Source organism: Sinohyriopsis cumingii, chromosome 10, assembly GCF_028554795.1.
Source record: "Sinohyriopsis cumingii isolate HCF-2022 chromosome 10, ASM2855479v2, whole genome shotgun sequence".
Lineage (NCBI taxonomy): Eukaryota > Metazoa > Mollusca > Bivalvia > Unionida > Unionidae > Sinohyriopsis > Sinohyriopsis cumingii.
The window spans coordinates 81,513,558-81,530,305 of NC_142970.1; the positions used below are offsets into that span (position 1 = coordinate 81,513,558).

At 37.2% G+C, this 16,748-nt stretch overlaps 1 protein-coding gene across 1 annotated transcript in view; it reads right to left on the reverse strand.

Moving 5' to 3' along the window:
* The window catches only part of LOC149790471 (uncharacterized), a 39,600-nt gene that overhangs the window by 2,031 nt on the left and 20,821 nt on the right, over nt 1–16,748 (reverse strand). The window contains exons 7-12 of the mRNA XM_089973227.1: nt 9,782–9,862; nt 8,362–8,504; nt 7,493–7,542; nt 5,967–6,078; nt 3,631–3,786; nt 807–951 (exon numbers count right to left, since the gene is read on the reverse strand). Of these exons, the coding sequence (XP_089829353.1) occupies nt 807–951; nt 3,631–3,786; nt 5,967–6,078; nt 7,493–7,542; nt 8,362–8,504; nt 9,782–9,862 (687 nt within the window). The remainder of the gene's footprint in view (nt 1–806; nt 952–3,630; nt 3,787–5,966; nt 6,079–7,492; nt 7,543–8,361; nt 8,505–9,781; nt 9,863–16,748) is intronic.

Sequence of the window (16,748 nt, forward strand, 5' to 3'; positions counted from 1 at the left end):
CCTCAACAGGGTTTAATCCGGCACTGTTTTTGCAACAGTATTTTATCTCTTTTTGAAGCATTGTTCATATCAGTCATACGATTCCTTAAAATTATTTTCATCCAGGGATGTTTTCTAAGTTTACCTGTCCCTACAACCGGTAGTCACGGTCAACCTTCAGTTTCAAGCAGAGAGAGTTTACCTGTCCATACAGTTGGTAAGCAGCCAGAAACAGTTTACCTGTCAATAAAATCGGTAGGCAGGGACGATCTACAATTTCCAGAGACAGTTTACCTGTCCATACAATCGGTAGGCAGGTTAGACCAACCGTTTCCAGAGACAATCATATATTGCTGACATCAACATGTTTTAGAGACTAGAATGACATCAATACTCCTTTCAAAACCACTAAAACAATTAAGACAAGTAATAGTTTAGTTATATTGCTGCCATATCAAATACTGGGCATAATCAATACAAAATAGTGCGTTCGTTAGCGGTATTATTTTACTGTAGGCTGGCCCCAAATATGTCATCTTTATATACAAATTAAATACTTATTTGCAAGTTATTATTTTTATTTCGACTGGGACGAATACAAATTATTTCTGATTCGACCGATTAACAGAACTGCAATTGCCGTAATGTTGATACGGGGTCTCAGGTTTTTACACATAAAATAAAAATGCGAATGTTTAACGTCTAATTATAATTTTCTTTCTTTATTTCCAACATATCGCTGAAGGCTCCTAAACTTTCAAAGAAAGCAAAACAAAGCAAAACACTGAAATATTGGAGTTTAAGGTTAGGCTAGATTTGAAGCTTACGAAGCATTGCCTAGCTTGATGACTGTTGAATTGGATTTGACACTGGCTGTCGATAGGCAGGAACAATCCAGGGTCCGAGAAGTTCTTATATATCTCCATGAGGGTCGTGTTGAATGTGTTTTCTTGAAGACAATTTACTGCCATACTGAAAAGAACGCAAATTGCTGAACACTAGTTTTATATTCTAATCGCCCTCGATATATCTGGACCCTCAGTAGCACAGCCGGTACAGCGCCGGACTCGTAAACCAATTCTAACTTGTTCTAAAATACCCACCCCAGGCCAGCCTGACTCGGTATGACAATGGCAAACGCACTTAGCTTGTTTTAATCCTAAAGGCAGTTTGTCAGGAGGAAATTATTTTCTTGACGTAAATAACAAACAACGAACACTATTTGCAGACGAAAAAATCTTACTACCATAGTAAAGGTGCAATTGCTTACACTTAAACAGGACAGAAGCAAAATAGAAAAACATAAAACGCTACTCATAATGTGTATATAGAGAGAGTTGGAAGATGTAGTTATTTTTCCCGGACATTCAGTGTAATTAATATTACTCTACACAACAAAGAATACACTAGTTGGATTCACTATGTTGCAATAGAATAGACAAAGTCGAGAAAATTATAAGACAAATTAGAGACACAAGTATGAAAACATGCAAATGTACATACAAATGGTCAAAGAGGGAATGTCTATCTACAGTTTAACGAATAAAATATAGCTGTCAAATATTTGAATCACAGCTTTATAGTTAAAATTTTTAAGAGTTACAATTTCATAGTGTATATCAACGGCTACAACAAGCAATAGTTAGGATTCAATGACCAAAGTTTTACACAAAAATATGCTGAAGATGATTCTGTTTGTGGGCTGTATAAAAACATGTAAGCATATACCTTAATAAAAAGATATACGTCCTACTATAATGGATATTGTTAATGTATGTTACAATATCTATCTCTTCATACTTATGTTCAGGGTAACTTCCTTTTTTTCCAGGCAATTGCTATTACAAGCGGCGATAAAGTGGTACAATTAACATAACCCATATCGGAATTAGAGACGAAGATAAAAAAAATAAAGACAATTATGAAATTCATGTAGAATATATGTAGAATAACATGATACTAGAAATTAAGAGGTTACGGTGACTTAGATTTTCTTTGAACATTGACAAAAAAAAACCACCCAGAAAGAACGACTTCCCACTAGGTCTTTAAATTGATGATGACTTAAACTCCACCACAAAACGATAGGATCAAGTGTTCAAATGTGATGCATCTAAAGAAAAGTATGTACAAAATGAATTAATATTCAGTTACGCTAGAATCTGAATATAATAATTTTAAAGATGTTAAGCACTGGAGACGAAATGTAGTCAATAAATTAACTGTTATTAAACAGCGTTGTCGTGAACAAGTTAATTCAATCTCTGGGCCGCAATAATGAAAAAGATTTTTTTAATTAAACTATGCCTCAAACCCTTCTTACAGCTGTTCTAACTTTGCTAGAAATAACATACAAATGATTAATACTTTATATCAAGAATATTTTTATCCAAACGAAATGTGTAAAGAACAACTACGGTATGTGCAAGTAAAATTTATTTTCATGCCCAAGACGTTGGAGGGGAAATAATTATTGCAGTTGCAAGGGGAATAATCATTGGACACGTCTTGGTGTTTGTATGAAAACAACAACAAAATTATTGAAACACTTTATGGCGAATTTATACTTTATTGTTACCAAAAACCTCTGTTTTATACAGTGATGAAGAGGGGCATCAAACTTATGACTATTGTGGCTACCAAATAATAACATATTTTATATCACTGAACGAAATAAGAACATATCCGGATTGTAAAGACGATATATAATCTTTCCCAGTCAAGAGTTATCATGATTAATACATAAACATCCATTAACATTCATTGACGACCAAACCAGTGGCCAAGTGGTTAGATACGGGATGTCGCGGATTCGAACCCCGACCGAGTCATACTTACACAAAGGGTACTAACATGTGCTTTTCTAGGCGCTCAGCATTAACATGTTGTTATTAGGACTGATCAGCCTGGTGTGAGGATAATGTGATTGGGTGAGACATCATGCTACATTTCTGCGGCATGATGCACCAGTGCTAGACATCAATATAACCTGCCACAATGCAGGCATCGTAGAGATATGACTTAAAAAATTGATAAAGCTACGTTAACAATCCAAATCACACACACACACACACACACGCGCGCGCGCGCGCGAGCGCATTCAGTGACAAAAGACAAATGCGAAAAGTTTGCAAAAAGATATATTATAAAAATCACATTAGAGATGTAGAGAAACTGAGCACTCAACACATTAGGGATTTACTGCGATTGAGCACTCAACATATTATGGGTTTACAAAAATTGAGCACTCAATATATCAGAGATTTATTAAAGAGTGTATACACAACATATTAGGGATTTACAAAGATTGAGTACTCAACATATTAGAGGTCTACAAAGATTGAGCACTAACTGCATTAGGTATTTACTCAAATTGAGCACTCAATACATTAGGGGTTTACTAAGATTGAGCACTCAATACATTTGGGATTTACTGCGATTGAGCACTCAACACAGTATGGATTTACAAAGATTAAGCACTCAACATATTAGGGATTTACAAAGATTGATCACTCAACATATTAGGGTTTTACAAACACTGAATACTCAGTACATCATGGATTTACTAAGATTGAACACTCAACACATTAAGTGTTTTAAGTTTTCCTCTATTTACCAAATACGAACTTATTCATGAATATAACATTTTACCTGTCAATGTAGCTAGAAATTGTTGCAGCTGCGCAACTAGACAAAGTCCAAGGGTTACTCTCTCTCCCGGTCATGTTAACACCCCCTCCATATCTGCTCATGAGGTAAAAATCTCCGTCGTTACACCCTTCGCTTCCGTCATGGGAACTTCCAAGACTAAAAAGTAACGCGTAGAAATTAAATATCTATAATGAAAGGTCAACTACAGGTATAAATGTCACAATAGCAGACCGGTGCATTTTGTTTGTTTTTTTTTGGGGGGGGGGGGGGGGGTTACAATTATAGAATCTCTAGTTGGATTGTTTTGTTGCTGGGGATGCTGTTGTTGATGTAATGGGGGGGGGGGAGTTGTTGCTGTTTCTTTTGTATCATTTTTTAAATAACAGAATTTAGCGGTGCAGTAGTCAAGTTTTCATAGCATTTTTTGTTCTCATTTGCCGTTAGAGAAAAACACCAATTTATTTAGTTTTAATCTCACGATAATACTATTCTCCTTTAAGAAACTATACATTTTTTGCACTTATGCTTTCAATATAAGTAACATTTATTCTTTAAATCAATGTCAAATTTATGAATTTAAATCTAAGGAACATTTATGCTTTAGATCAAAGTCACATTTATTATTTAACTCTAAGTCACATTTATGCTTTAGATCAAAGTCACAATTATGCTTTAAATCAAAGTTACATTTATGCTTTAAATCAAAGTCACATTTATGCTTTAATCAAAGTCACATTTGTGCTCAAATTCTAAATCACGCTTAAACTATAAATTTGATAGTGCGATGGCGTCACGATTGCTGCCTGGGTATAGAGAGTGATTCACAACTTCCTAACACTTCACAAAATATAATATAAATTCATTCTGGAGTTGCTAAATTACCTTACAAAGGATAAAAATAATTGATATTCAGAGTGGAATAAGTGCACTCTTTACGTGAAACAGTACGTGACCAATACAGTATATCAAAGGTCGATCTTACGCTTTATCTCTCAATCGATCGACTGATTTATCGAACGTAAATCAGCATGTAGCTCTTATATGCCGTCAATTTTCTTTTTGCTTTTTGAGTCTATGGATGTATTCAGATTTTCTTTATCCAGTATGAATGATAGATACCTTCTGTACTGATTCACGGCACTAGTGTCATTTATAAGGATTACAATTCATGTCAGCCGTGAGGATCCAATTTATGACGTACCCAACTTTCCACGTTTCTGCAATCGTCATTTTCTTAGCAAATAACGCATTGCACGTGGGCGCGAATTTACCATATAAGGAAGTGGTGAATATTATACTAAACTACGGTCGACAACACTGGATATCAGCCAGTAGCGAGAACGAAAACGACAAAAACTAATTGGACTGTTTTTAAAGTGTATTACAAAAGCTTACATGGCTACTTATACTAGAATGAATCTTGAAACTCTTTGATAATTCCTTTAGACCTCGTCTTGTGAACTTGTGAAAATTCACCAAACAAATAGTAATTGCAATTTTCGACTTTCGTGTTTATTGTTGTTATTGTCTCTGTCTTGTGTGCCTTTGACAAAGATTCAATGGAGTAGAAATATCTAAGGCTAGTTAAAAACTGGTTTAGCACTCTTCTTAGTTTCTTGCACACACACACACACGCACACACAGATATATATATATATATATATATATATATATATATATATATATATATATATATATATATATATATATATATATATATATATATAAGTGTGATCATTAGAACTCAGAAATTTAAAGTTACTGAATTTTTAACATCATGGTGTTTGCATAGTTTTTTTTCTAATGGAACTGAATCGTGCGTACTATAGACCTTATGGGATTGTGGAAAACATGCAAGATTTACTGACCTCCGAGACTGAAGAGCTTGATAACGTGCGACAAACTACGTACATCAGAAACTAAAGATTGGACAACTGCAGTACCACCAAGATTATGGGCTATATTTCGTTTTGCAAACATATGTTCAAACATTTTACGAAGAAATTGACTAGGTACAAAATACAAGGAAGACATATATAAGACTGATTTTTAGCAAGTCATGAAAAGAATATACATTCATGCGCCAAGTGTTTGGATTTCATTTGTTATACTAGTAACATACATATGTGTCCATCGAACATTTAAGCGGAGGGATAATATCCAGAATTGTTTTATGAACCAGATAGCAGAGGTACTTACCTATCGACGACCGTGTATAGTGACATTTGAGGTATATATTCCGTGACGGAAGGCCCGAGAAACTTCAGCATTGTATTCAATGTAGGCTGGATATATTCTAATACAGTTTATTAAGAGTAGTTTTCATTTGCACAAACCTGTGTCCTATTTCATGAGCGCCGGCCCAGTCCAGTAGACCCCAACCAGGGTCTTCAATTATGGAGGTGCTATAGGTAGGTACTTTACACATGGAGCCTTTGAACGCGACTCCTACACATGAACAAAATAGAAACGTTTATATCTCAGCATTTGGAATATTCTCGTCCCATTCCGATGCAATGAAAGAGATTCTGAAGTAGCCGCAGAGTTACTACCTGAGATGGAATTTCTGGCAAACGAACACCTGGCTACATATGCAATGAATAGATTCTTATAAAGTCATAGATGTTAAAATAAATTAACTCCAGACCACATAACTCACGCAGGACGTATTATAACATAGGGAATTTATGACTGGTTATAAAATCAACAATGATGGTGTGGACATTCGAGAAATTTATAGCCAATGCCCAATATGGTCGTTGCCAGATTGAGAAAAAAAAAAAACAACAAGCAAATAAAGACAAATTTTTAGAAAGAAATACCAAAAGGTATATATATATATATATATATATATATATATATATATATATATATATATATATATATATATATATATATATATATATATTCCCCATTCAAAGCATACATTCATCCGATCCCCATTTATAGTCCATATTGTATTCAGTAGCTCTTCGAAAAAGACCTATAAAGTTCTTTGAACTGGCGCATTCTCTGTAAGATAAGACTCTAATATATCAAAGCAACAGACTGAATATTCGTCATTCTTTGTGTTATGAATATATAAAGTCAAAGTCTGTTGAAGGTATTTGTTTGTAGTTCACATTAATGAGTCCTATAAATGGGGTTCAGATATTTTTTAATATTTTTCTTTACCCTCTCTCTCTCTCTCTCTCTCTCTCTCTCTCTCTCTCTCTCTGTTTGTGTGTGTGCGATGATAAATTATATATCTAAATCTCTTTTTCAACATTTGGAAGTAGATATAATAATTTTTGTCTCTTGTACGTAAGCCGTGATGGCTTAATGGTTAGCTTGCTAGACGCACGACCAAATGAGGGTTGGTTCGAATCGTACCATCAGATAAGACTGGGAAAGCTAATGTAGTCTGTCCCTGGACTTTACTCAAACTGACTTGGTACTAAATAACCACTAGTGTTGCAGTGTCGTAAAGCACAAACACAAAACCAAATTCATCCCTTGTAAGAATACAAAGAATGATCAGTATGTCCTAACTGGAAAGCGCTTCAAAAGTTAACCCGGTTTGACACAACATAATATGCAGAACATAATATCTGCGCCTTTCTTCATTTAGAAATTAGAGGCCGGAAAGCAATAATCAGTATGTTGGACCAAATCGCTTATGTACATGAATTACTTCACCATTAATGGAGGCTAGTTCTACGATAACGTCAGACCTAACGGGAAAACGAACCGTATTGAATACATTGGTGATAATGCAGTCAGATACATAATGTTCTACACAAAGCATGGATATTTTACGTAAGATCGTCTCTATAATTAAACGGAAATGCAATAAATAATTCTCTCTCTGTCTCTCTCTCACCTATAGGGTCTGGAATTAGGATACCATTTATCACTGTGCCAAGATCGTGCCTGAAAAATTTAAATACATTCTTTTATTAACAAAGCCTTAGGAACTATTCAGTTTGTTTGGTGAACGAGTGTTTTTTCTTCTTCTGGTTGTGCATATAAATTCAATTCAACTCCATACATCGAAAATTATTATTTGAAACAAATAATCCCAATATTACATTTTGCCGTCTCCGTTTTTATCTAAACTTATATTTATGCTATATCAGGAATAGGTAGAGACTATGGGACAAAATGGATCTTTTCAGCTTACTGCATTTAGTGTACTAAGGACGTTTTAGAAATAGTGTTGCTTGTCGGTATTCCCTAACTGCAGTAAAAAAATATTAGAGATCAAAGCATCCGATAAATCTTATAATATTTTTTTTAATACAACAAATTTATTGGAGGTCACCTATATTTGCATAAAAATCTTATAAAGCTACCTGTATGCATGTCACGTGTCTCTAATAATGACAAATGCAAACCATGCCAATGGGGTCCCGGTGTGCCGAAGGTTCTAACGTGCTCGGCTTTACCAATCACTTCCATCTCACCTTTGTCTGCTCGGGTTCAGGTCTGAGAAAGCTTGCCAGTAGCTCCTTGTAAAAACCGTGCTAAGGAACGTCTATGTAGAGACGAAATATATAGATAGAAATAGGATCTAACTGACGGACATACAAGACGAAATCAAGATCCCACTTTTGCAAGAGTTAAGGCGCAACAATGTTTTGTACTCAAATGAGATTCTAAATCAGTCACTGCGCAACCTGGGCCACCCACATTTCTATGAAAAAAAATTGTATGTTAAAATAATATATTTTTTAGCAAAATGAGATATACCTGGTTACACCCATTACGTGATCATGGGGAGGGAAGAGAGCTCTATTATTAAAAGTCCAGACCGTAAATGCATCAAGAGCTTCATCCGCATCTCTTATTCCGTTCTGCAAGTTGCTATCTGCCCATGGAGAATCGCTCTCCCCCTGTGAAAACACAAAACCATCGTGAAAACATGGCTGTTCAGCGAGAAGCATTCAGTATTCCGAAAGGTTTTAAAGGTTGGTTAACATGCTAATGCTTTGCATTAGTACATAGACATTACGTTTGTTGTTAGAAGGAACAGCATTCTGGAATTAAATTATGCAACGCTCTTTTGATGGTGAAATTCTTAAGGTTATAGAGAGTATATAGTCTTTATTATATGAATGCTAAACCTTAAAGACTGGGGCCCCGAGTGGCCGAGTGGTCTAAAGCGCTCTCCGTTACGGATCACTGCCATCTCACCTCTGTCTGCGTGGGTTCGAATCTCGGATTCGGCCAATGTGGGTATATGAGAAAGCTTGCCAGTAGTGGGTCGGTGGTTCTTTCCGGGGTTTTACCGGGTTCTTCCTCCACCATTAATACTGTTCGCCATGTATAGCCTATCGTGTGCTGAAAAATGGCGTTAAACCCTACAACAACTACAACAACAACCTTAAAGACTTGCGATACTCTAATCATTTGATAAGTAATGTAGGAGTTTGACAAGGCGAAATATTATATCACCTATAGTATTCTTCTGGGTTTTAAATGACCTTCTAAATGGTGTTGGTGCAGCATATTAACCTATAAATGAAGTATCTTCAATAATACACGTTAAACTAAGCGACATAGATTTTAAAGTCATCATTAAAGTGTGCTTCATTCTTATACACTGATGATGATATTATTTGTCCAAGTTACATGAAGAATTGCAAGCTGTACATTCTGAGGCAGAGTAAACTGAGACTTACCTCGTGGTAGATTTGTTATTTATTAAATACAAGACATCAATAAGAGCTAGGAAGGGGAGTAAAGATTGCCCTGAGAGTATGTTTGCCATGGCACAAAAAACCCCAGTGAATGTATAACATAAACCATCTGTTGGTGTGTATCAGTTCTAATCAAGTGTGGAATATCTGATTACTTTTACTGTCAAGCGATATTACAAAGCTAATTAGATTAAGGCTTGCACTACAGTAGATACGTCTGATTTGGGGATTTATCAACAGCGTTAATTTCGTCAACCAAAGATGGTAACAAAGATAGCAGAAAATAAAGACTTAATCTGAATATTCTGTATACATGATGTGAAATTCAGGCGGATTTTCACATCATTTACTGACGCTCGTTTCAGTGTGAGTATCCATGTCATCCAAATTTGAAATAGCAAAGTTGTTTTAACTCACGTGTGTTAGCGGAAGGGTGGAAAGGCTTGAGAATATTCCGACTGTGGCGTTACCTTTGCAGTGACGACACCGTTGATCATGAATTCTAATGACACTCCAGCGAGCTGAAAGAGGCTTTCGTATCTTAAATTCATCTGAAAGATAACAGATCATATTAGTACATGGTTGTGTTTTGTTTGTGCGGTGACCTAGAACAAGTTTCAATTATGTTGCCTGGTAAATCTCATCGTGGTCCTGCGACTGCTTTGGATCGACCAACAAAGTGAATGTATGAGGGGCATATGCTCTTTTTAACAGAGGCGAGATGGTGGAATTGGGAACATCTTCTGATGTAGTTAATGCACTGAATGAAGTTGGCGGATATGATATCGCCATCTCTGTTCCTACTCTATCATTTAAGTAGATGAAGAAAACTATGTATCAAGCTGACATGTCCTTGGCTTCAGCGTTATTATTAAAACCAGATCTTTGTTTACCTTGGGTCACAGTTTACATACTAGGGTCAAAACATAAAACTTATACAAATATAAATCTTGCCCATATCAGCACTAACCAGATTGTACAACTTGTGTTATGTACGCTAATTTGGTGTGAACTAAAACATGTATCATAGCATTTGCGTTATACATATTGCAATAAACGTCTACACAATTAATGAATTATCATATATTCACTTATACGGTAAACATAATATTCTACAACAAAACAAGCCTGTTCGTTTGATATTTTGATATTTGAACCTGACTTGTGTGGCTTCCTTTTTTGAACTTTCACATTTTTTCTTGCGGGAGGCGGGGAGTCGGAAAGGGGTGGCTTTGAAAGTAAACAGCATGAAATTTAAATATGAGAAATGATGTTTTGTGCATTTTCCTATTGTTTTGCCGTGGTTAGAAAAGCAACAACAAAATCATGCAAATAAATACGTGATATATAGTTATTGACAATACATCTAGGAGCAGCAGGGAAGTTCTACAGACCAGACGTTCCAGACCAAATAAGCCTTCCTACGAGAACTTTCTCCGTAGAAGCCTCAGATTTCAAAAATAAGCCTTCCTGCGAGAATTAATTTGCGTAAATTCACTCCCGATTGCAATTTTTGTGTGCAAAAATCATTGATTTTGGACAGCAATTTTAGGGGGGGGGGTAGGAGAAATTTATTCCATCGATGAAGTTTGCAAAGTTTGGCTGCGAGTCTCATAAATAAATTTGATCAAGACCGATTCGATATCTACTACGCGGATCATGAAGATTAATCGTGATAAAACCATGCGGCGTTGCCTGGGCGCGGCTGAAGAAATTTTTAAATTTGTTTATGTCCATATCGCCGTTGCACCAAGTCTGATGAATATTTCTCAACGTGTGAGTATCGACGCCATTGAAAACTGATAAGATATTGCAATTGTCCCTAATTACCTTTGGAATTTGCGTATATCGCTGCGTCACGTAAATAACATCGGTGTTCTTGTGTCGGCCACGCGAGAATATCCTAGCCGGATTAGTTTGCTTATCCAGCATAACATCATCGAATACGACAAGATTATTAACATCGCCATCTAAATTTTCCACTGATGGAGTTTCATTGATGTCTGTGATAAATTCTATCGTGCCTTCGTCGGTATTGTCGCTAAATTCCTTTAGTACTTGATAACAACGCTGATCATCAACGGACGGTGCAACCAAATACAACTTATCCCATTTTAGCCATCGCATTATCAAATTTAGCAACAATTGCGTCTTTCCAGAACCGGACGGGCCAATGATTATCATCCTTATCGAATTCGGTAACACCGCGTTGTGTTTCACCTGCTCGCGTCGCTTCGTGGCTGAAAAATCAATTACATTCATGTTACTAGAATACATGGATCTATATTGTGTTAAGTGTCGCACTCACACAGCTACGATAAATCCAATCGAAATTGTCACACGCAATAACAGGAACGCAATTGCAGGAGAATGCGAAGTTTGTAAGACACGCAAGTTTAAATTTGTAAAAAAAAAAATAGAAGAACCGGAGGAGACATTGCCGCCTCCTTGTCAAATCTACCCGGAACTCCCTGGGCGAAATATCCCGGAGAAAAACATCTGCCAGGATACAATTACTGCGGACCCGGCACAAGGCTCGATATAAGACTCAACGATAATAATCAACCAAATCCCGGCGAAGATCCAGTAAACGCCATCGATAACGCGTGTTACTATCACGATCTTGCGTATCGTAGCGGGGATTTACAACAAAGACATCTCGCTGATATTAGGCTAATTCATGCAATAGACGCGATTCCTGACAAAAGTTTCAAAGAAAAATTGGCAACTTGGTTGATAAAAGGCGCAATGAAAGGTAAATTAGTACTCGGCGCTGGTAAATAATAATGGAGCAAATATATTATTCTCCGCGAGGTTTTTGGCGAGGAAAATCAGCAATAGCCAAACTCGCCAAGGTCGCTAAAGTAAAACAATCCGTTGCTAAATCGTGGTTATCGAAACAGGCAGTCTGGCAAATTTATCTTCCTCCGCCTAAGAAAATACCGTACGCGAGTTTCTCAGTCAGTGTCCCTAATGAAGTTCATCAGGCTGATTTAATGTTTCTTCCTCATGATACCGTCGACGGAGTCACATACAAATACGTGTTAACGGTTGTTGATATCGCTAGCAGATACAAGGAAGCCGAGCCGTTATCGAATAAAACAGCAACGGAGATCGCTAAGGCGTTTAGCGAAATTTATTCACGATCTCCATTAACATGGCCGAAGCTTCTCCAGGTTGATCCAGGTCGAGAATTTCTCGGCGCGGTTACTTCATTGATGAAAAAGAATAATGTTAAAATCCGTCGTGGTATTGTAGGTGTTCATCACAATCAAGCTATCGTCGAAAGATTCAATAAAACGCTTGCAGAACGATTATTCGGATATCAGTACGCGCGTGAATTTATTCAAGATAATCGATCTCATGATTGGGTATCAAGATTGCCTCATGTGATTAACGCGCTAAATAACGAAGTAACACGAACAATAGCAATGAAACCTGCAATTGCAATTACAAAATCGAATATACCTCTAAAGCGAGATTCCACAATTCCGCCTGTGCTAGGTAGCGTCACGGTCAGGTATTTATATAAAGAAGGCGAGGCTGAAGGAGGAAGAAAAAGAGCAACCGATCCAAATTGGAGCGTAACAACACACAAAATATCAGCCGTAACAAGATCATCGGGAAGACCAGCAATTTATTTCCTAGATTCGCTAGCGCCACAACGCGGATTTACCAAGGAAGAATTACAAATAATACCGAAAGATACTCAACTACCGCCAGCGTCATTAATGTGATTTACTCGAATTCTACCTAACTGAGATAATTTTCTTACTCTTGACACGGCTAAATAAACTAAATTTGACCAGGAAATTCTATCATCGACGATCCAAACTTGGCCATCCACGGTTAATCCCTGCGATGAGTGTATCGTTGTTGCATATCCAAGTTTCCATGGCGATCTTTCTGCGTTTATCGCGTCATTAACAAGATTAATATCAACAAGAATAATATCGTTCAAGACCAGGATCTTTTCCTCTCCGCAGGGTAAAGTAACACTGATATTTTGTTTTCTGGTATCAGCGGGCCTGTAACACAACGGCACCTGCAATGTTGGAAATTTCTCACAATGAAGTTTGAATAATTTTTCCTGAATAACATCACGAACAATTTTCCTACTAGCAACGATCAGATGATCGGGACGCCATAAATTTAGAAAAATATCCATCGGAGTCTCGTCAATTATTTTTCTCATCACATCGCATTGAATTTTATTCGGTTGTAATCGAATTAATTTCTTAAATTCAGTCAGTAAAATATCATCGGATCTATAATCGGCGTTGATTTCCTCATAATAGTCAACAAAGTTCCTGAGCCATTCGTGAGGAGATTCACCATCAATCGGATCAGGTTGGCCATGATCTCCGCACATTATCACGGCTGTATTTTTCTCCTCCAGCCAGGTTAGGAACGATTTTAATACAACTAAATTTACTGTGCAAATTTCATCAAATATTATGATCTTGTTGATATATTTATTTCCCATACGAGCCGAATCCCATAATCCACCGCTGTATTTGAAATAACTATGATACGTACCAGAATCAACGCCGCGTTGCCTTATTTCTCGCGCTAATCTGTGAGTTGGAGTCAACACTATCATATCAGATTTCGCAAATAAATTTATTGCTCTCGTTGTTTTACCGCTACCACCAGGACCATTCATGTAAACGAATTTGTTACGTGAAATCGGGTCAAATGCGGATGCAGCCGTCGATATTTCCTCGCATTTATCTCGATGAAATTTATCGCAATCTTCGACATCGGCGTCCTCACAGTAATCTAGGATATCTTCGTTTTTTATCCTCCAAGTGCCCCAAGAACCATCAGCGATTAAATTTTCTAGCCTATACTGATATTTCTTATCGATATAAAACGAGTCCGTTGCGACCCTTACCGCGATATCAGAAAATTTATTTATCATCGACAGTAAATTTATACTAACATAAGCGAGCATCGATGATCTCAAATGCGTATACTGCGCTGATTCTCCGTCGAGATAGCTAATTACGGTACCTAATTTTTCTCCGTCAATAATAATATTCTCTCTGTTGCAGAATATTCCTCGCGACACTGTATCGGCTATAATAAAGTCCATCTCGGCATCGTTGATAAACAATCTAGCGTGTCGGTGTTTATGATCAACGGATCCTCCTTGAGTAAATTTGCCAATTATTTTTCTTCCGATATCTTTCGCGTTTTCACAATCCGTCGGCAACCATACTTCAGTTTGTTTTCTATACGATATAATCGCCTCGCTCACTGTCAACGATATTAACATTGACGAATCCAGCATATACCTCAACAACACTATAGGGACCCAACGACGCTGCGATAAATGCCGACCAAACCAAATATAGCAAATTTTATGTAAATTTTCAGCAAACTCGAATGAAGTGACACAAGCGAATCCGGTCATGACAAAATCAGGCAACGGCCCGTTAATTGCAACTCTCGTCATTTCGTTGGTGGGATGGCCAAATTTAGCAAAATAATCCGCACAATCGCCATATCCGAGGAAACTTCCAGGATAGCACGCGCTCATATCAACGGATATCATGTCTTCGAAATAATATTTGGTATTCCACAATCCGCCATGGCCATACTCGATACAGCTAAGTTGAATATCAGTGAGGTATTCGTTCCTTGTAGGTTTCCACGAATTTCTTTCTCTGGCGGCGTGAGCGGCAACAGATGGAACAGTAAAACAATTCGTTAATAACTGATCAGGATTTGACGAATATTTCACCGCGATATTTTTCATAGATTCATGCAATTTTTCATCACGGTAAATATCTCCTCGCGGCAGGATAAACTGATCGTATTTTTCTTCGCTCGAAAATAACCAAACTGATATCGGATCAGATGCGGCTAATATTTTGATATATCGGAACATGGCATCGGAATTGTCCTTTGCGCCATCCGCAGATTTACTATCTGTGGGATAAAATTTAACAACCCGATCTCGCGGGAATATCATTACCGATTGCGACCACGCATGTGAATTATGATCAATAATCTCGATTGGTACTCCTCGAGATCTATACGGCGACGAGTATAATATTTCTCCCGATAGCGTTTTCACGGTAATAGGAAATTTAAGTTTCTTGCTCAACACAGCAACATCGTCAATTGATGCGCCATCAACAACTGTCTTCGCCCATGAGTTAATTTTATCCAACCTCAACTGAGTCAAACCAGATCCACGACGAGCGTTTTTCATGTGCTCGATAACGCGCTCGGCAACGCAATTTATCATCGGCGATTCTTTCATCGCAGGTAGATTTTTCATGTCGGGATTATTATTTAGCCGATAAATTCCATAAACAACTGCACTAGATGGATACGCCCTGGCATAATAAGGACCGTCAATTCCCAATAATAATCCTGGCTTCGAATTTTTATCAAGAATAACGTTTTTCTTACCGCCACGCACGGGATCTCGTTTATCGCGAATAATCCAAGTGTCGTCAGGCATTTGTGCAATGAATTTTATTCCGAAGATAAATCGCTCTTCCTTGTGTTCGAATTTTATATGCTCGATTATCTTCTTGGCCCGTTCCAGATTCATCGTAGCATCAACAGCGTTAGTTTTCCATGTCGACCAAACATGAATCCCCCCATCATCGAGGAATTCTCTCTTAGCACGATCAACCTCAGGAATGATATATTCTGCCTCATCAAGATCAAAAATATCCATTATTATATTTTAGACAAATGTTTAAATTATATAATGCAATGCAAATGGATACCAATCGGATCAACAAAATCATGCGACAAATCCTGCAGAGGCGAATATTGTGGTGCTCACATATATGCGATTCGACGAGGTAGTAAAGGACCACAGCGGTGCTTAGTTTGCCAAGTTGGCACGCGAGGGAAAACTCGATTGTGTTTATCCTGTGGAGGGAAAAATTATCGAGAATTACGGAGATATTATGAAAAAAGATCCTCGTCGGTGATAACATGCGAAGAAGATTATATTAATCGATTCAAGGCAAATTACGATTTAAACAAATGGAATATTGTATATGGAAATGAAATCGACGATTCCTGCAATGAAAATCACACACGAGTATAAATCTCATCCAACCATCAGTGGATACGAGGCGTCATCGGATGGTATTGTCAGAAATATCAAAACAAAGAATCCTGTTGGTAGAGTTGATAACAGTGGATATCTTAAATTTTCTGTCGGCGAGAATAAAAAAAGGAGAAAAATGTGTTATTTATGTCACAGATTCGTGTTCGAATGTCACAAAGGACCTATCAAGATAGGTCTTGTTATCGACCACATTGACGGAAATAAACTTAACAACAAAATATCTAACCTTCGCGCAGTGACGCAGAGCGAAAATTGTAGATCCGGTAATTCTGGTGGTACAAGATCAGCTAAGGCCGTCAAATCGATAAATCAGGAAACAAATGAAGAAATTA